The sequence below is a fragment of the Electrona antarctica genome, assembly GCF_951216825.1.
Source record: "Electrona antarctica genome assembly, chromosome: 4".
NCBI lineage: Eukaryota > Metazoa > Chordata > Actinopteri > Myctophiformes > Myctophidae > Electrona > Electrona antarctica.
In genome coordinates this window covers 26,812,631-26,833,202 of record NC_136809.1, presented here as the reverse complement: position 1 = coordinate 26,833,202, position 20,572 = coordinate 26,812,631, and the positions used below count along the sequence as shown (strand labels likewise).

Below are 20,572 nucleotides of genomic sequence, written 5' to 3'. Positions count from 1 at the left end.
CTGCTGCCATGTTGTTTTTATGCACTGTATTCTCTAAGAGGTCAGTGGTAACAATTGCTGTGTGTGGATGCATGAGACACCTGTTTTTTTGTTGTTTCGGTGCTCTGTCACTTTTCAGGTATAGCATAATAGTTTTTTGTGCATTGCATCATGACGAGATGGGGGTTTAATAGGTGGAACTTTAAACGGTGACACGAGTGTCGGTTGCTGATGCAGACTAGACTACTGTGTGACTTAATGTGTTACGTAATCTGCGTAATGTGCCTGCTACTGTATGCTAGCTACAAACTGAGGAGAATAGGCTGTGACAATTCAAAACATTACTTGAGTGCATTAAGCCTAAGCCTCGGCCGAACAGTGTAGGCCTAGAAGTATAATGAGCCATTATGGGCCTGCTGTCTGGATAGGACAGGACATCATTTATTCAAATAATTGGTCATTTTTACGAGGGTTAGCTGCTCTTAAAAGCTATTGTAGTGTTATACATTGCATGTATACTTTTTTGCATTTTATTCGTTGCATTTAGCTGTAAATGTAATTCTTACCTCTCTTAAGATCAGTTTAGATGACCGCAGAAACGTACAATGAGCTTCTCTTCCCATAACAGCATTATATTACAGGGAGCCAAGCATTTAGCGCCACAGTGGCCTGACAATACAATAATGTAAGAGAGATTGCTATAATAAGAATGTTAGGGAGAGGTGAAGAAATGAAGGAAAGTGAAGGAGAGAAGAGGTTTTCTTTCTCCCCCAACAATAGATGATGTGAGCATCTGTTTCCACTCTAGCTGCTTCAAAATACCAGAGGAAGAACTGTATTGTACTTCTGCAGTGATTAAACTACCAGAGGAAGAACTGTATTGTACTTCTGCAGTGATTCAACTACCAGAGGAAGAACTGTATTGTACTTCTGCAGTGATTAAACTACCAGAGGAAGAACTGTATTGTACTTCTGCAGTGATTCCAGAGGAAGAACTGTATTGTACTTCTGCAGTGATTCAACTACCAGAGGAAGAACTGTATTGTACTTCTGCAGTGATTCCAGAGGAAGAACTGTATTGTACTTCTGCAGTGATTCAACCAGAGGAAGAACTGTATTGTACTTCTGCAGTGATTCCAGAGGAATAACTGTATTGTACTTCTGCAGTGATTCAATACCAGAGGAAGAACTGTATTGTACTTCTGCAGTGATTCAATACCAGTGGAAGAACTGTATTGTACTTCTGCAGTGATTCAATACCAGAGGAAGAACTGTATTGTACTTCTGCAGTGATTCAATACCAGAGGAAGAACTGTATTGTACTTCTGCAGTGATTCAATACCAGAGGAAGAACTGTATTGTACTTCTGCAGTGATTCAATACCAGAGGAAGAACTGTATTGTACTTCTGCAGTGATTCAATACCAGAGGAAGAACTGTATTGTACTTCTGCAGTGATTCAATACCAGAGGAAGAACTGTATTGTACTTCTGCAGTGATTCAACTCGTTGTTTAGCCTACAAAGTAGGCATACAGTACAATATACACAGTAGGTTAGGGCAGCAGGGCTTTACATAGAAACAATAATAATCCTACTAAACGCGTGGAATTTCTGCATGTGCGTACAGTACGCGTGTATCTGTAGTTCACGTATCTGCAGTCCCGGCATGAAGTCGGTCGGATAGTAATACTATAGTCTAGTAATACTATAGTCTAGTAATACTATAGTCTAGTAATACTATAGTAATACTATAGTCTAGTAATAATAATGATTATGATTAATTATAATAATTTACAATTTACAATTTAGGCATTTAGCAGACACTCTTAATCCAGAGCGATTTACATTAAGCAAGAACAAAAAGCATGGCAATACATCACATACATAAAAAGTAGTTATCATGAAACATGCGTAATCTAAGAACGTAACGTGGAATATCTATATAATGAAACTATACATATAAACTATACATACTATACTATACTATATACTATAATAATAATAATTATTATTATATAACTATCAATATCTAATGAAATAAAGTTATTAAAACAGGGTTTTCCATGTTTCTGACTTCATATTTCTAGAATTGTATTTTGTGTAAGAGGGTCAAATTCCCAGTGAGGTGCAAAGCTGCTGGGCCAGTGAAGACAGATTGAGATTGTGAGGAGTTTCGATGAACAGTGTTGCTGAGGCTCCTGCTGTTAGTAACCTCACTCCCCTCCCAAGTGATGCATCCTGGAGTTGACAGACAACAGAATCTGCTCAGTGGGCGGTTGCCAGGTTGTGACATCATCAGCTAAAAGCAGACCCGAGTGGGGGCTCCATTAACAGAACTCCCTGGGTTGCCATGTCATGGATCATAATGGCCAAGGAGTTTGGGGGCAACGATAGTGCAGGGTTTCGTGTCTAAGAAGAATGAATTGTATCGCAGCTGTCCTTCTTGAGAAATATTGGAGCCAGATGTTCATCTTTTTTTTCCTTTTTTTTGTGCATTTTTCTGCAGAGCATCATTTGGGGGGAAAGAAAAAAGGGATAAAATCAGAATGTCACAGTGACATACTGGCAATGTGGAGGAATGTCTTTATTTGTAGAAAGGGTAAGGGGAGTAAATGGTTCTTGGACGGGCTGCAAGTGGAAATGAGAGGCTGTTGGAGTCATTACGACTTCATGAATAAAAGTCTCTTGTGAGAGACAAGAGAGAGGAATCCGGCCCAGCGTTCTGCTGTTCTACACAAAGCACACATGGCAAGAAGCATCATTTATTAGTTAAGCTTTCAAGTGCTGGGACTTCTCACAGGCCCACATTTAGCAGGGTAAACATGGCGTGAGTGCACGCTCACACACACACACACACACACACACACACACACACACACACACACACACACACACACACACACACACACACACACACACACACACACACACACAAACGTGCACCTAAGTAAATAAACTGACTCCCTTCCTGACTCTCTTTCTCAGAACACACACACACACACACACACACACACACACACACACACCGGACAATCAGCTACAACTGTACTGCCTCAAAGCCTGTAATCCAGCCGAACAATTATTAACCAGATTCATGGGAAACGAGTGGGACAGCCAGTGGACAGAAGAACTCCCAAGTCTTTTAGTATTTGCCATTTGGTCCGGCCCATCAGAGAGAGAGAGAGAGAGAGAGAGAGAGAGAGAGAGAGAGAGAGGTGGGGGGGTGAGGGAGGGTTCCAATGGACGGGCCGCGTTGCGTTTCCTGTGTCGCAGTTTACTGTTTTTTAGAGCAAGAAAAATGGGCTTATGTAACGGTCATGTGATTTTAGCCAGAAATAGTGGCGGGGCTACAGCTGCTGCTGCCTGCTCTCCTGCAGCTCGGCTCCTTGGCTTTTGGCAGCAGCCAGACAGACACACTGCGCACTTCTCCCCACTAAGCTCTGGAAGGCAAAACAACTTCTGCTCAGCCCTCCTCGGCACACAAATACTGCACTGTGGAAGTATACGAAAAAGAAAAGAAAAATCGGTTAAGATAAAAACAAAAACAAAAAAAATGCAACGAGTGCACCCGAACAAACAGAGCATACTGCACAATGGTGCGTGCATAGGGTCAACACTGTCCTTGCATTGAAGTATAGGAAAGACGCCAGCGTTGTGCATGTGGAATGCTGCAACTACTGCAAAGTGCAACTGACCCACATGCAGTGCTGTGCACACTTTTAGCTACAGCAAGGATGTGTATGAGACCAATGAACAGACAATGTGTTGATTCATTTTCAAGTGGAAATGTGTGCCAAGCCAGTCACACACACACACACACACACACACACACACACACACACACACACACACACACACACACACACACTCACACTCACACTCACACTCACACTCACACTCTCACACACACACACACACACACACACACACACACACACACACACACACACACACACACACTTGTATCATCAATTAATAACTCTGAGGTCCTTTGAGTCAGGGCCACTTCACATGCGCATACTGTTGTTATGTTTGTGATTTTTATATTGCTATACAGGAGTAAAAATGCAAGCTGTTTTGTTTTTGAAACGACCATGTGGAACCGCTTTGGCCATCCATAGCCTGAAGTGTATTTGTGTGTGCGTGTGCGTGCGTGCGTGTATGTGCATGTGTGCATATCTGTGTGTGTCTGTGAGCGTGCGTGCATAAGTGTGAGCACATTTCTGTGCATGTGGGCGTGTGGCGCTTAGAGACTGGTGGACGTGTGGCGAAAGGGAGGGAGGGAAAACAAAATGGAGGGATGAAAAGAGGGATGGAGGGCGGGTAGAGAGAGAGCGAGAGAGCGAGAGAGAGAGAGAGAGAGTGGTACAGTGCAGAGGTACTGGAGCGGAAGGAAGCGCTCTGAAATGGGAGATCATTGGGTTTAGCTGAGGGCGGGGCATGAGGCTAGAGGGACTCTAACGTTAGCATCACTGTCACAGGGGGCGACCCGGGCTGCACCCGGCCTCTCCCTGCTCAACATCCATGCATTCATGCACACCAACATCCTCAGCGTTCATTGACCTCCTCTGAGAGCCTCCAATTAGTCACTCTGAGTTCAATGAGCACCGAGGATTTGACTGTGCACTGCTCATGTGTGCTATATGTGTGTAGGAATACATGCATGTGTGCTATATGTGTGTAGGAATACATGCATGTGTGCTATATGTGTGTAGGAATACATGCATGTGTGCTATATGTGTGTAGGAATACATAAGCACATGTGTGCTATATGTGTGTATGCATGTGTGCTATATGTGTGTAGGAATACATAAGCACATGTGTAAACACTGTAAAACAACATTAGTCTCTTATTGGCGCGGTACACGCATTAAATGCGGCGCAATCATCTCAATCATGCTTCGTGCTAATAATCGTGATGCAAAGTCAGTCATTCCTAACACTTTTTCCCCGTCCAAACTTGACCTATACATCCTGCTTCCTGATCACGCATTTGTGCAAAAGGACTCAATTTGTCGTGTTAAAATCACTACACTCAGAAAGCAACGCGGAGGCGGTTGGACAGCTGCTTGCCTCTCGCTCACTGTCCTTCGATCTACAGTATCCGTCTGCTGTGTGATGATGATAATGTCACCGTGAAAACGCTTTCCTCGTCATGCTCATGTGTCAAGCTGTATGTGGTTCACAATTAAGCCCATGCTGACACACGTATCTCTCTCTCTCTCTCTCCCTCTCTCTCTCTCTCTCTAGGTCAGCATAATTACCTATGTGCCGGACGGAATGACTGTATCATCGACAAGATCCGACGGAAAAACTGCCCGGCATGCCGGGTACGGAAGTGTCTCCAAGCTGGCATGAATCTGGGAGGTATGGAACGACACCCTTATTCCAGAGGCTCCCTGTCACGTGTCACTCGTCTGACATTTGAGTCAGCTAGTGTGAACTCCTTCTCTGCTAACGACAGATGAGAGATGTGGAAAAAGTAGGCCTCGCTGTAGTCACAGCAAGCCTTAGTTTACTGAGTCATTGGGTGTGTGTATGTGTCCGTGCTTATGTGTGCTTGTATGCAAAGAGAGAGAGAGTGTGTGTGTGTGTGTGTGTGTGTGTGTGTGTGTGTGCGTGCGTGCACGTGCGTGCGTGCGTGCGTGCGTGCGTGCGTGCGTGCGTGCGTGCTGTATGTGCTGTATGTGCTGTATGTGTGCGTGTGTGCTGTGTGTGTGCGTACGCGCATGGATGCACATACAAATGTATACCACACCTGATGTATCTCAGCTAAAAAAACATATTTTGGATACTTTGTGGCCTCTCAAAATATAAGCCTAATATGTTCTACCAAATTCAAATTACCCATCTGTGCAATTACTTATGTCACACACACACACGCACGCACGCACGCACGCACGCACGCACGCACGCACGCACGCACGCACGCACGCACGCACGCACGCACGCACGCACGCACACACACACACACACACACACACACACACACACACACACACACACACACACACACACACACACACACACACACACACACACACACACACACACACACACACATTGCGCTCTTGGTTTTACTGAAATTTTGCGGACCAAAATGAGATGGACGGCGTCCCAGTCCTTACTTTCATATCCTAAAATGCTCTCTCATTAAAGTTATGACTTCCCTGAAAATAACAACTTCCTTGCAACGGGAAGAAAACAGATTTCCTTGGGGTCAATGAAGGAAAACAACTACGGGGAGATCACTGCCCGATCTCCATTTTAAACAAATTATACAAATATGATAGACACATTTGCATGCAGCCTTTATCACTAACTGTCCTCGGTTAAAATTAGATTTCTATGTGTGTCACCATTTCCTCGTCGTCCCAGCTTTGATTAACTCTGCCACTGATCTCCGCGAGCGTCATCAAACTGTTAATAACGTGCATCATAACTGCCCCCGACAGCACGGAAGTCGAAGAAGCTTGGCAAGCTGAAGGGGGTGAACGAGGACCTCCAGGGATCCAAAGACGCCCAAACGCCTGGCGGGGGCAGCAGTTACCTGCCCTCAGAGAAGGAGCTGAACGCCAGCGCGGGCAACGCCCTCGTGCCCCACCACCCGGGAGTAGTCACGGCATTCCCACCGCCCTCCATTTGCAACGTGCTGGAGCTGATCGAGCCTGAGGAGGTGTTCTCCGGCTACGACAATAGCCAGCCGGACACCACGGACCACCTGCTGTCCAGCCTCAACCGCCTGGCGGGGAAGCAGATGGTACGCATGGTCAAATGGGCCAAAGTACTTCCAGGTTAGTTGACCGATCGCTCAGAGCACTATTAGGACCTAATTCAATGTTTCCCAACCCCTGTTAACGTACTGGTACTGTAGTACAGTAGTTGGAAAGTACTGGCATCTATATGCCGTGTCAGTAAAGCCATGATCTGTGATCTTGAAGACACACACATAAATATTGGTAAAGTCTGTATATTCTTCCACCCCCCAAAAAAGAAAAAAACATTAGGTTGCCAACTTTTGACACACCAAATATCACGTTAGAAATGATTCTGCAAAGCTTTAAACAAGATTAACAACTGAATCCTGTTTTGAGCGTAAACGTTATCAAGATTAACGTTTTCCCAATCCACACTCATCTGCAACAGCACCATCAGACGGGTCTGTCTGTCTGTCTGTCTGTCTGTCTGTCTGTCTGTCGATCTACCTCTCTTTCTCTCACATACATATATACGCACTGTACGCACACACTTCTTTTTACACGCTGTAAATCAAATAGTGGTAAAGAAAATCTTTGAAGAGGAGATAAACAGGTTCCACCTAAACCGTTAGTCTGCGGAAGATGTATTCAAAGATGCCTTGCAGGTATCTCTTTGAAGCCGTTTGTTTTGCTGTATTGCAAATATTTGATACCTCCACGGTGTCTGCTTGCCATATCCGGACGTAGAAATAGAAGGAGGGAGCCAGACAGAAAAAAGGGGTGCACGGCATTAAAATAAGCTCCTCTGCCTGAATTCAGTTCTCATTTGGGCTTAGTGAAAAAGAAATCTCAACTCAATACATGACCATATAGGTTCAGAACCATTGCTGGTCAGTCACATCCTACTATAAATGCGCCACGTCTCTGCGTGTCTGCGTGCGTGTGTGTACGGTTGTAATGCACGTAACTCGAGAACCGTTTGCCCCACGACTTCATATTCGACACACGCGTTCCACACCCCCGCAGGGAGTGCAGTGCCCGGACTCGAGTCGGTCCAGAACCACTACAAAAGGCTCTGCCCATGCTCTGCCAGTGGGCCCAATCAGCCTAAATCCCCTCACCTGTGCAATTTCCAGCCTCTGCCTCAGCTGCAAATTGATTGCTTAACCACTCCACTTTTCAGAGTCAGTTTGCACTCTTCACACACAGGCAGACAGACAAATACAGAGATCTCCATGTGGGACACATGAGACAGATAGTTAAAACGGGTGTTATGACAAGTTGACAGCAGGTATTATTAGGTTCCCAAGTTGCATCGCTCTCAAGTAGGCCGGTGGCCAACGGGCACGTACAGGTCTAGTACTAAACTAAAGAGCTGGAGAGACGGGGAGACCCCTGTCACTGAAAACTATATCAGCTATCAGAATAAAGAGCCATTTACAGCACACCTTTAATCTTACTAAATGTTGTGAGCTTGTAGATCTGCTTTTTTAGACACATGACGCCGTCGCAGCATAAATCAAGCATTACAGAATATTATAACAATTCTACCTGTAATGTCACTGGAGATTGGAGAGTGACAAAGATAGACAAGTTGGTATAGTTGAAGGGATGGCGTACAGATGACGTACAGCCTGGTCGTGATTCAACCAAATTTCAACCCTTGACCGTGTCGGCGGGTTTGTAAACACACACTGGATTAGGTACCAGGAAACTCAATAAGTTTGTATTCTAATAACTATCCAGCCTGCGTGCTGCTGATCCCCTCCCCCATGCCGAGTGCCCGCTGGAGTGTTGAGGGACAGTCACTCGGTTGTAACCGGAGGCTTCATTACAGCCAATATCGCATAGCCAACATACCTCTGCCACAAATACATATATATAAAAATATGTGATACGCGACACAGCGGGTTTGACAGCGACGCATCGGTGACAATTGACGCGCACACAGACTGAAATAGTCTCCTAAGCCTTGATAAGTCACTAGCAGCGTCCCCAGCTGGCCCGCGCCGCAGCGTGGGGAGGAGGCGTTTTCTTGCCAGTCTAGTTTGATTGAGACTTTGGCAGTTTTCCTATTCCCCTCTATTTATGGAGCTCCCACAGACAACAGGCCAATAATTGGAGGCCTTGGGGGGATTTGCGTGAAACAAGGACGGGTGAATACTCCTGAGTCCTTATCGTGTCTAAACAAATATTGGCACAAAGGAGTCATCGCGCAACGCCGGCGCACGCAGACGTATGTACACCAGGGATATCATGTACACATAATGAGTGCATGGGCTAGCTTGCAATGTTGCACACAAGCGCGCAATTACACCTACAGTACGTGTGCACGCGGGAGTGCGCACACTCGCACACACCTACACCCCTACATTAGGTGAATGCCTTGCTGGTTGTTGCCTGACTCAACAATACTCAAACACAACACAGGACCCACAATGCTCTCCTCATCAGCTCCTGACGTGTCTCCCGTTTCTGTGTGTCTGTGCATTTTTCTGTCGATATTGTGTGTACATATTTGTATTTGTGCATGTGTCTGTGTTTGCTCATGCACCCATACTAGCCTCTATATATTGTGTGTGTGTGTGTGTGTGTGTGTGTGTGTGTGTGTGTGTGTGTGTGTGTGTGTGTGTGTGTGTGTGTGTGTGTGTGTGTGTGTGTGTGTGTACAATATATTATAATATATATATTATATATATTTAACTTAGTACTGTGTAAATATTTAACTACTGTCATTATTCACATTCTTTATATGTACAAACTTAACCTGCCAATAAAACTTATAATCCTGTGTGTGTGTGTGTGTGTGTGTGTGTGTGTGTGTGTGTGTGTGTGTGTGTGTGTGTGTGTGTGTGTGTGTGTGTGTGTGTGTGTGTGTGTGTGTGTGTTAGGTTTCCGGGCCCTTCCCATCGAGGACCAGATCACACTGATCCAGTACTCGTGGATGTGTCTGTCGTCCTTCTGCCTCAGTTGGCGCTCGTACAAACACACCAACGGACAAATGCTCTACTTTGCCCCAGACCTTATTTTCAATGAGTAAGTCTGCATATCTCTTACTCTTATAGCCTCCACACCCACTGTTATTGTACAGTATACAGTGTACAGTGCACATCTCTCGTGTGTGGTCTGAATGGAAGGAGTGGGAAACAACGATGCTAGATATACATTTTATCCATAGCCTGGACATACAGAATTTATTCATAGACTTTGTGTGAAAAGATCAAGTGACCGGATTACCGTGGTGTTATGAATACAGTTAAATCTCTGGCAGATCACACTGATGGCGGTCGTATGGACCAGTGGACTGTATTTACCATGTGATGCATTTCATCTGACAGCCGAATCAGGATCGGCGGCTAATTCAAGGCAGCAGAAGAGATCAATCAATTAGCCATCCCTGGTGGCTCTGTGAGAATGGGGCAGTGACACATAAACAGAGGGCGTGGCCAGTCTGTCATTCTGCCTGACCGATTGCTGCTCTGGACAGAACCGAAATACCAATAAACAAACAAACAAAACATGCACGCACGCGTGTGTGCACGCGTGCACGCGTGTGTGTGTGTGTGTGTGTGTGTGTGTGTGTGTGCGCGTGCGTGCGTGCGTGCGTGCGTGAGTGAGTGAGTGTATATATATATGCACTATTATATTATATTATATATTATATTATTAGAAGAGATGGTTGAGTTTTTAGCAGGCAAAGGTTTCTGTGTCTCAGATTATTGCGTAATTGTTTGTATTGGTTGTAGCTTTGAATTCTATGAAATAAAGCTGCAGCCTGCATATATGCTGCGTTGCTAAGTCGATCATCTATACATCCAACAAACTTGAGGAATGGCTGGGGTGGAATTTGCATCTTCATGACATTTTAGATCCCGGACAATGAAGTTGTACCTGGCTAGCGCAACTGCGATGGCGCAGTGGTTCCCAACCAATGTGCCGAGGCACAGTGGTGTACAGTGAGACAAGTCCAGGTGTACCTTGGGATTTGTGACAACCACACATTATTATTGCAATATACAACACTGCACACAACAAGAGGTCTTCTCCTCCTCCTCCTCCCCATCCTAAGTCCCAACAAGATGTCTTCTCCTCCTCCCCATCCTAAGTCCCAGCACTGCACCCAACGAGAGGGCTTCTCCTCCTCCTCCTCCCCCATTCCGTGTGTATGTGGAATAAGTCCCAACACTGCACCCAACGAGAGGGCTTCTCCTCCTCCTCCTCCCCCATCCGTGTATGTAGAATAGGTCCCGGTCTCCTCCGGCGTGGCGAGAAGCCACCCCCTGGCGACGACCACAACGAGACACTCACTCACTCACTCCCTCCCTCCCGGGAAAATTCCCCCCTCGCATATATATGGGATTTAGCAGTGGGGATCGGGGTGTTCCCCCACTAAAGTTGGTATTTTGGTTACCTGTCTAAATCCCTAAAACACCTCCGTTACCCGTTATATTATGCATAGGTGTGGTTTGGGCGTTACAATATTATGCATAGGTGTGGTTTGGGCGTTACAATAATTAAACCAATCACCATGCCACATATGCCATTGCCTTTAAGAGATCCCTTATCCGTTGCCCGTTATGCCCAGTGCTATATTGCTTCATAGCCTTACAGTCTATAGCCCATGGAAGAGTGTTGCGTTGCTGCCTTGAAGTCTCACTTGTGCAGAGTTGAGTACAATTACAATTTAGGTATTGATAATTATTGGCATCCGAAAGCAGTACCCCTATAAAACCTGTCTCCCATGTTATCCCTACAATCTCCTCTCTGTCCCATGTGTGTCTCTCTCCCTCTGTGCCTTTTTAATGAAAGCAGAGGAGCCATAGAAATAATTAACTTTTAATAAAAGAAGAAGATAGCTTGACCCACTCTCTCCTCTGGCTTCTTTTGCTACGGTTACAGACTGGAGGTCACTCCATCCTGCCATCTCTTTTTTCCTGTGGTGTCGGTGAGGTTTAGCACTAAGGTTTCAGCCCAGAGGTCCCTAAAGGTGTCACTATCTGTTGCAAAAGGAGTCAAATCACAGCAAACAGAGGGGAGCAGGGGTTGGGTGGCTTGTCATGCTGGCAAGCGTGCCGATTTGAAAGTGATGTTTAATGTCCCGTAGGACATGTGTGGAGGAGAGAAAAGTCAACGCAGCGTCTTAGATGTTCCCATATATTCCACAAATGTTTTCAAAAGACACCCACAATTATATGGATTTGGCCACAAACCCCAATCTGAAAATGTTTTGTTCCAGGGACCCACAGAAGACAAGATTTGAGTTAAAATGATCGCTTTAAATACTAAATCCAAGATTTGCACATATGTTCATGATTTTTTAAATTTTCTACAAGCTTGCAGTGTGGCATGCAGTGATACACTTGTATATCTGCTATTTTTAAATAGCCAAAACATAATGGCTAAAATCTGACACAGATGCTTTCCCAGTTTTAATGAATTAAAGGCAGACGACACAACGTTTCGACCTGGAGGTCGTCTGGTAGCTCCACTGTCATATCTATTCTATGGTCGGTTAGAAATACCATTCCCAGAATTCAGTTGGAAACAATACCACGTCCAAAACGAATGCAGCAGGGTCCTAGTATACTAGGATATTCCAAGAAGGAACAATAATCGTATTAACAATTAATTAATTTTTAATTCATGAATTAATTAATACATTTCTGGTGCCTCATTTTGGCACTCACACATACACTTGTGAATAAAATAGTGTTTAGAGAAGTTGTCAAAACACATTTACAATTATTATTGTTATTGTGAAAAACATACTGGCGAAAAGATGATATAAAAAAGAACTTGTTTAATTCTAAAAGGGTACAAAGTATGACTTTGAGCATAAACTTTCCTTTTTCCTTTTTAGTTTGTCTTTTTCACGGGTAGGTGTGAAAGGCATGCACGCACGCACGCACGCACGCACACACGCACACACGCACGCACACGCACACGCACACGCACACGCACACACACACACACACACGGCTTCATTTTTGTTTCAGTAAGGAAACGCGCGCACGCACACGCACACGCACACGCACACGCACACACACACACACACACACACACACACACACACACACACGGCTTCATTTTTGTTTCAGTAATACGATTATTTGGTTGAATGGTCTGTTGACCAAGTCTGGTTGACTGCTCAACCAATTGATTCATGGAAATGGACCTCATGGAGATGGACATGAGTTTTTGTGTCCAATATTTTCTTCAATGTCTAATTGTACAAGCTCAGGGAGCTTTGTTAACAGTTAACTAATTTGACAGTTAACAAATTTACTTAACAACTTGATAGCATTAACGGCACCCGCACTCACCAACATTACTACTAACTTTCTTTCCATTTACAGTCAATGTGGGCGCTCAAGCTAATACAGTGCAATTGAATATTCACCCTTTTGATAAAATACTTTCCCTTTCCCTACATGGTAATGAGGGAAATAAGGAGCATATTATTTAAACTACTGCACCATTTTTTGTCAGTCACCGTCGACCTACAGCCAGCCAACCAGAGTCTTCATGGTAATTACTTTTCTTACAGCCAGATATGATAGTACTTAAACACAGTTACTGTAGAGTCTGCAGTGTAGACCATAGTCTCACAGCCCATTCCCCCGGTGCTCCCTGAGGAGTGAATACTTTTGCACCTGTCGGATGGCTCCTTAATCGGGTCGTGCACAGTTGATCAAAGCCTGGAAAGGGCAGTCAATGGGCCACATGATCCGTTGTAATGTATTTGAACAGCAGAGCGTTTGGAAGGGGGAAGTGTGCATACAGGGGGCTTGTGATTCCTTGGGGGGTCGTTGCTGCTCGAATGAAGCTTAGGCCAAAAGGTATAGAGCTTCGGACTCACAGGCAGGTACACTAAGCCTGGTTTGTACAGTTTGATGATTTAAGTTGCATTGGTGCTTTCTAGAAAAAAAAAGTGTGAGTGCTGCAGTGGTAGCCTACATGGCAGGTTGATGGATGGCTTTGGTATTTGGTTTGACGGAGCCGATGAGATGTGGACCTGCTGCATTGAGTACTGGCCTGTTATGAGATGTGGACCTGCTGCATTGAGTACTGGCCTGTTATGTCGGTCACTTCTTACTCTGTGTTCTGTCAGATTAGCCTGACTGTGACTGGCTGGCCTGGCAAAAGTGCATATATAAATACACTTTGTTGTTGTTGTTGTTGGTGGTAGTATTTATCACTCCTCACTGCTGAACATTCTTCCTTGGATGTTGTAAAGTACAGTAGCATCAAATTGCTAGAATATAAAACTAGCTGTCAGACAATTATTTGTATCTTCTGATGACGGAAGAGGTTTGAATGATTGATTGAAGTATTTATTAACAGTTTGCAGAATTACAGTACATTTCAAGCACAACTCAATACAAAAACTGTTAACTGTGAGTGGACGCCCCAATAACACATTACACTTGTTTGCAAGAGGGTCCACCAAACAACTTGTTGATGTTGTCTTGGTTTTTACCATCTTCAGAGTTATTGCCACCATCAATGTAATCTAAGATGAACGAGTCCATAAATTCTCAACTGTCGAAGATTCTACCAGCAGCTGAAAGTTTGTTTATGGCAGTGGCAACAGATTGAGCTTCCTCTATAGCCATAAGTAACCTGAGAGTAAACACGCCAGCAAGCCACGCTGGTTTATTTATGGGCGGTACCAGTTGGCTACCTGGTACTGGTATTAGTGGACAATAGCCAACAATAGCCAATGAAATCAAAGATGCTAATCTATCATTCCCACTCCATAGCCTTTCCAAACACAATATTAACACAGTGTCATTTCAAATGGTAACAAATGGACCCATAAGAGTCCATTTGGTTCCAGTTGTACACTCAGAGTTAAGGGGCAAGGGAGTCCATGCAAATGAAACATTTGAGAACCTGCACTAGCCTACTAGTTGTATAACAATCAGAACCAAACATTGTAGATCTTCTATTTTCCAAAAATCAAGTCATCCATAAAGTCATTCAACTTTACTCCCACTACTCTGTGGTTTATCTATTTCTGATTATGGTTTAGTATTGGCCTTAAAAGAGTCACTTTGACAAACCACCACCAAACACTCTTTTTGATACCTAAAATGGACTCCCTGGCCGCCTCACTTCCTGTACTTTTATAGCTGTTCCTGGTACCTCACTTCCTGGAACTATTGTTAACATGCTTTTTCCCCACAAGATTAGATCATGGCGTGTAAAAAAGAAAATCTAAAATGTGCCACGGACAAGCACAAGTCTTTGCCACAGACACATTTATCCGTGTACAGACATATTGATGACCCCTGCCTCTGGAAAGAAGCATGAGATAAAATAGCTCAGCGATTGAGAGAGGTTTAGAAGACAAATGTTTCATAGACTCACAGTAACCCTGCCTAATTGAGTCAATTAGCCAATGGTGTGAGGTAAATGCACGCAATAGACATAAAACCCTCTAAAGTGTCCTATTACAAATTAAAATTGTTGTACAATAATGTTGTACAATAAAGCTTTCAACTTATCGCACCATGACATGATGTGAGCTTGTAGATCTGCTATTTCTGCGGATTGTTTGGCAGTAATGACATAGCCTGGCTAATAAGCCAGACTAATATCACACAACGGCTGATTCGGTCTGGTTTATTAACCGGGCTAGTAATGACATGCCCAGAATAAGGATGACAAGGTTACTCTGGTTAACTACTAGCAGTATAACAAACAACAAAGTATGCCATTAGCATCACTAAAGCAGAAGAGATGCAGCATACATCCATGTACTGTAGGGACCATCTGTAGCTACCACACATTCTTACACTTAAATTAACACTTAAATGAACACTTACATTAACACTTCAGATTTTGTTGTGCACTACATATAAATGCTATTAAATGATAGGCCCATTACCAATAACAGTAATCATGAAAAAAGCCTCCATGTGTCCATGTAAAATGTCCGTACATCTCTACCTTCTGTAATGTTTTAAAGTAAAACAAGGTACAGGTGCGTTTCGGATAGAAAGAAAAAATCGCAACATAATCCACCATTTCCATTCCCCAAAAACAAACGTCAGCTACTGCATATGAACAGCTACTAGCTAGACAGTGACTGTGGTTTGGAGGGTTTATGTGTGGATATGTCTCCCCTCTCCTGAGTCAATATACTGCCTGCTATTTCTGAAAGCCAAATGTAAAGCTGAACTTTTCTCACTACTTTTACTTCTGCTTTCTTCTAAAGTCATCCCAGCCCACTGCTGCTTCCCGGATCTCTCACCATAACGAGAGAGAGAGAGAGAGAGAGAGAGAGAGAGAGAGAGAGAGAGAGAGAGAGAGAGAGAGAGAGAGAGAGAGAGAGTGGAATAAGTGTGTGAGAGAAAGAGAGAAGGAATAAGAGAGAGGAAGCCGAGTCAGACAGAGAGAGAGAGAGAGAGAGAGAGCAAAAGACACAGAATGAGTGAGGTGTGAGAGAAGGTGAGTGAGAGAGAGAGAGGGTGAGAAAGTGGAAGAGCAAAGCAGAGAGTAAGAGAGAGAAAAAAGGAAGAGAGAGAGAGAACGACAGAATGCTGCCAGGTTTGCTCTCTCCCAAACCCAGCAGTGATTCAGCAAAATTGATTTCGAAAAAAAAAAAGAAAAAAAAAATGTGTGGAGACTTTTGAAACTCCAGCTGCAAAGTTGTATCAAATGATGATATGCTGTACTTTGCAGAACTGCTCTCTCTCACATACTCACTCACGTACAGTACAGTAGCACACAGCACACACACACACACATGCGTATGTAGTCTACTAGGGGTGTGCTGAAATATTGATATTGCGATATATATCGATACGTCCTCCCGTGATAAATAATCGATATCGATTATTAAAATATCGATATCGGGAAGAAAATAATAATAATTTGAAATAAAATAATGTGTTGTTCATAATGAAGTGATGAACAACATGTTTAGAAAAGGAGGAGATGACAGCTAAAATAAAGCAAATCCCACTCTCACATTCCACAGCAACCAGAAGTACTGAATTACTGGATGGTGATTTGTCCAAACAGCTTTGTGGGAATACAAAATTCATTTCCCCAGCAGTGGACAGGTCCACTGACACCAGTTTTAATGGCCAGTTGGTGGTGTTTGTGAGGTATTATAATGATACCAGTGATAATGGTCAGTTGGTGGTGTTTGTGAGGCATTATGATGATACCAGTGATAATGGTCAGTTGGTAGTGTTTGTGAGGCATTATGATGATACCAGTGATAATGGTCAGTTGGTAGTGTTTGTGAGGTATTATGATGAGGGTATGAGTCAAAGGGGGAGTTTATTGAGTATTAATTTAGTGTTTGAGTGGTGCAACCACTCCTATCTATGTGTGTCCGAGCACAAAAGTAGCGTTTTTTTCAGTTCCAAGTATTTTGTATAGTTGCAGATATATCGTTGATGAAATTTCATACAATATATTGATATATCGCAAATATCGCAATATATCGAATATCGTGATATTATCGTTATCGAGGGCCTAATATCGCGATATATATCGTATCGTGAGGTACCCATATCGTCCCACCCCTAAGTCTAAATACACACACAGTTGCACGCACGCATCACTCTGCTTGCTAATGGTTAAATAGAAACTTGAATCCATCTCATCCTCAATTAGATACTGAACAGCTGTTCAGAATGTTAAGTAGCGGTGACCTCATAATGACGATAGATATCTGTGAATGATGCATGGAGCTAGCACGGAAACAAATTTCACCCACTGACTTACACCTGTAAACCTGTGATGTGACAAATTAAACTGATTCTGATCTTCTGGGATTTAAATACAGCTCAGGATCTGTCATCATCTGTACTTTCTAATGAACTAGAAATCCCCTCAAAAGGAACAGTCATGCTTATGAACATAATACGTGTCACTAATGTCGAGGTGGAAATCTCATTATGTTAGTTTTCAGGATTCAACCTAAAAAATCTGATATAAAAGCTCAAAAACGTGCATCATCGTAGCTCGTTTCGAGCTTCTTTTTCCGTGTGACATGATTAAATATGGTATTCATTTACGATCAAAAAACGATAAAAAGTTAAAATATGGAGATGCGTACAAGGTTTCGAGAACACAATATAGAACACTGCCGGGCGGGGCTCTTTCAAGTCAAGCCACACCACTTGCATTTGATTACACTGTTCTTGACATGCCAGTTGATTTAAGGCGGAGAGGTGGCATCCAAAGCCAACGATTCCACCCCAGCAACCCCACCCAGCCCCCCTCCCCTCCCCCAGCACCCCACCCAGCCCCTCCCCTCCCTCTCTCCACACTGTGGCATCTGCACAGCACATTTCTCCTCATTGACTCCATTTTATTTATTTTAGTTCCCCCCCCCCCTCCCCCGTTTCCAAGCTCTCTAATGTGTCTAATGAGATTTACTTTGTTGATAAAATAAAATGTGTTTGTGTGAGAGGGTGATATGGAGAGAAAGAGAAAGGTAAAAGAGAAATGAGAGAGAGGGGGGAGAGGGAGAGAGAGATGGAGAAAGAGAGAAATACAGTAGCACTATAGACACAATTATACATGCACTGTGAAATTTGCACTCAAGTGCATGTGCAATCAGTGCATATTGTACTTGATACATAATAGTAGATTGATTGGGATCAGGAGCTACATAGGTATGTATAGGATTAAGATCTACTGTATATTCCATACTGCATCTAAGTGGTGTTACTGTATGCAGTGCTCTGCAATTAGCAGGGATTTGGTATACTGCTCTTAACGCATGCTGGCTGGGACTTCTGTCACTCTCCCACTGACTTACTGTAGGCAATTGAGTGAGTGAGTGAGTTTGTCAGTCAGTCAGTCAGTCAGTCAGTCAGTCAGTCAGTCAGTCAGTCAGTCAGTCAGTCAGTCAGTCAGTCAGTCAGTCAGTCAGTCAGTCAGTAATACAGCATGGGACAGTTAGAGGTGAATGAATGGCTATGTGTACATGGGTAATTAAGCAGGGATGTGTATGTGTGTTTCTTTCCCAGGGAGCGCATGCAGCAGTCGGCCATGTACGACCTGTGTCTGGGAATGAGGCAGGTGAGCCAGGAGTTTGTACGACTGCAGCTCACCTACGATGAGTTCCTTTCCATGAAGGTGCTACTGCTTCTCAGCACAGGTAGGCAACCGTTATGCCTCTATTTGTTTGTGTGTGTGTGTGTGTGTGTGTGTGTGTGTGTGTGTGTGTGTGTGTGTGTGTGTGTGTGTGTGTGTGTGTGTGTGTGTGTGTGTGTGTGTGCGTGTGCGTGTGCATGAATGCGGTAAAATCTGGTGTTGTGTCTGTGTACTGTAGGTAGATATATCTACTGCAACTCCAAATGTGTGGGTGTGGTGACATTGGCAGGTGTACTGTGCTGGTGAGTTCTTATTGTCTGCGTGCGTGCGTGCGTGCGTGCGTGCGTGCGTGCGTGCGTGCGTGCACTCCTATCTATCTACCCATGCACGGGGGTAGATAGATGGAGGGTCCAAGGACGCGGGAAGTTTGCAGCTCATCTTAAGTTTGATGTGTCAGTCCGCGGTACGGTGCATCGTTGTGTAGGATATGTGCACGGCACGCGGTACGGTGCATCGTTGTGTAGGATATGTGCACGCGGTACGGTGCACCGTTGTGTAGGATATGTGCGCGGTACGGTGCACCGTTGTGTAGGATACAGGTATGTGCACGCGGTACAGTGCATCGTTGTGTAGGATATGTTCGCGTGGCGCTTGCATTGTCTCGGCTGGCTCTCATGAAGCCCTGACTGTAGCAGGCCACATGAGGATTCCTCTGCAGTGGATACAGATCTTCGGCATACACTACAAACATGGTGGGGGGATAAAATGAAAGATTTTCATTCCGAGAGAGAGAGAGAGAGAGAGAGAGAGAGAGAGAGAGAGAGAGAGAGAGAGAGAGAGGGGGGGGGGGGGGGGGGGGGGGGAGAGACGCAACGTCAGTACCTCGATCTGCCTTTCTGCAGGGATGTGTATTTCTTACTTACTGAGGTTCCTCAGAGGGGATGCTAGACTCAAACATTCAAAACACAAGCCCTGGTAAAAAAAGGAAAAAAAAGAAAAACAACACTGTCGGTCTAGCATTATAAGTCCCCACATTTCCATGGAATTTACATTTTCTTGCTGTTTAGAGGATACTCTAAGACTTACACGACAACCGCAACAGCAGAATCAACTTAAATTGCTGGATTGCCAACGTTATATTCAGGTTATAGTACGGAGCCACAGTGTAGGCAATAGTATAGGCAATAATATGTATATGGTAATCCTGTCTTTTGTTTAATTCTAATTACATTATTGACTCATTCTATGTTTGCATTATTCCGATTAGCACACGTACATTTCCACAGTGTTTATTTATCCGTTTGTGTACAAAAACCATTATGGTCGCATTTGTACATTCTGAGAGTTAAATGAACACAGGATTGTACTGTCTGCTTCAGTGCTTGGCTAGTGATGGTGCACTGGATTTATCCAACCTTGTAAAAGGGCACAGTTGGTCTCATGTCCCAAAAGGACGATTAGAATGATTGTATGATGTAAATGTGCTTCCCATTGCCAAGAGTTATTGTATTTGTTCAAAACAAAATAAATAAATCTGATAATTACATGTCCAACACACTATGACTTATCATATGATTTTTGTGCTTTTACATTCACACATTCACACACAGATGGTGGAGGCAACCATGAAAGGGCCATTGGGAGCAGTTAGGGGTAAAGCCTCTTGCTCAAGGACACTTCAAAATGAAGCCAGGAAAAGCGTTTGGGAATCGCTCAGTTCCCAAACGTTCACTCTAGCACCTGAGCCAAAGATACCCCATTCGAACATTATGCATATGAGTAGTTTCAAAACGCCCATGAGGTACGGTTTGTTTTGCAGGCACGGCCCG

General features: G+C 44.0%; 1 protein-coding gene across 2 annotated transcripts in view; it reads left to right on the top strand.

Annotated features, from left to right (window-relative positions):
* nr3c2 (nuclear receptor subfamily 3, group C, member 2) overlaps positions 1-20,572 on the top strand; it is a 127,460-nt gene that overhangs the window by 89,080 nt on the left and 17,808 nt on the right. For both annotated transcript variants that reach the window (XM_079499900.1, XM_079499899.1), the window contains 4 exons: positions 5,230-5,346; positions 6,435-6,773; positions 9,569-9,713; positions 18,677-18,807. In XM_079499900.1, the coding sequence (XP_079356026.1) occupies positions 5,230-5,346; positions 6,435-6,773; positions 9,569-9,713; positions 18,677-18,807 (732 nt within the window). The remainder of the gene's footprint in view (positions 1-5,229; positions 5,347-6,434; positions 6,774-9,568; positions 9,714-18,676; positions 18,808-20,572) is intronic.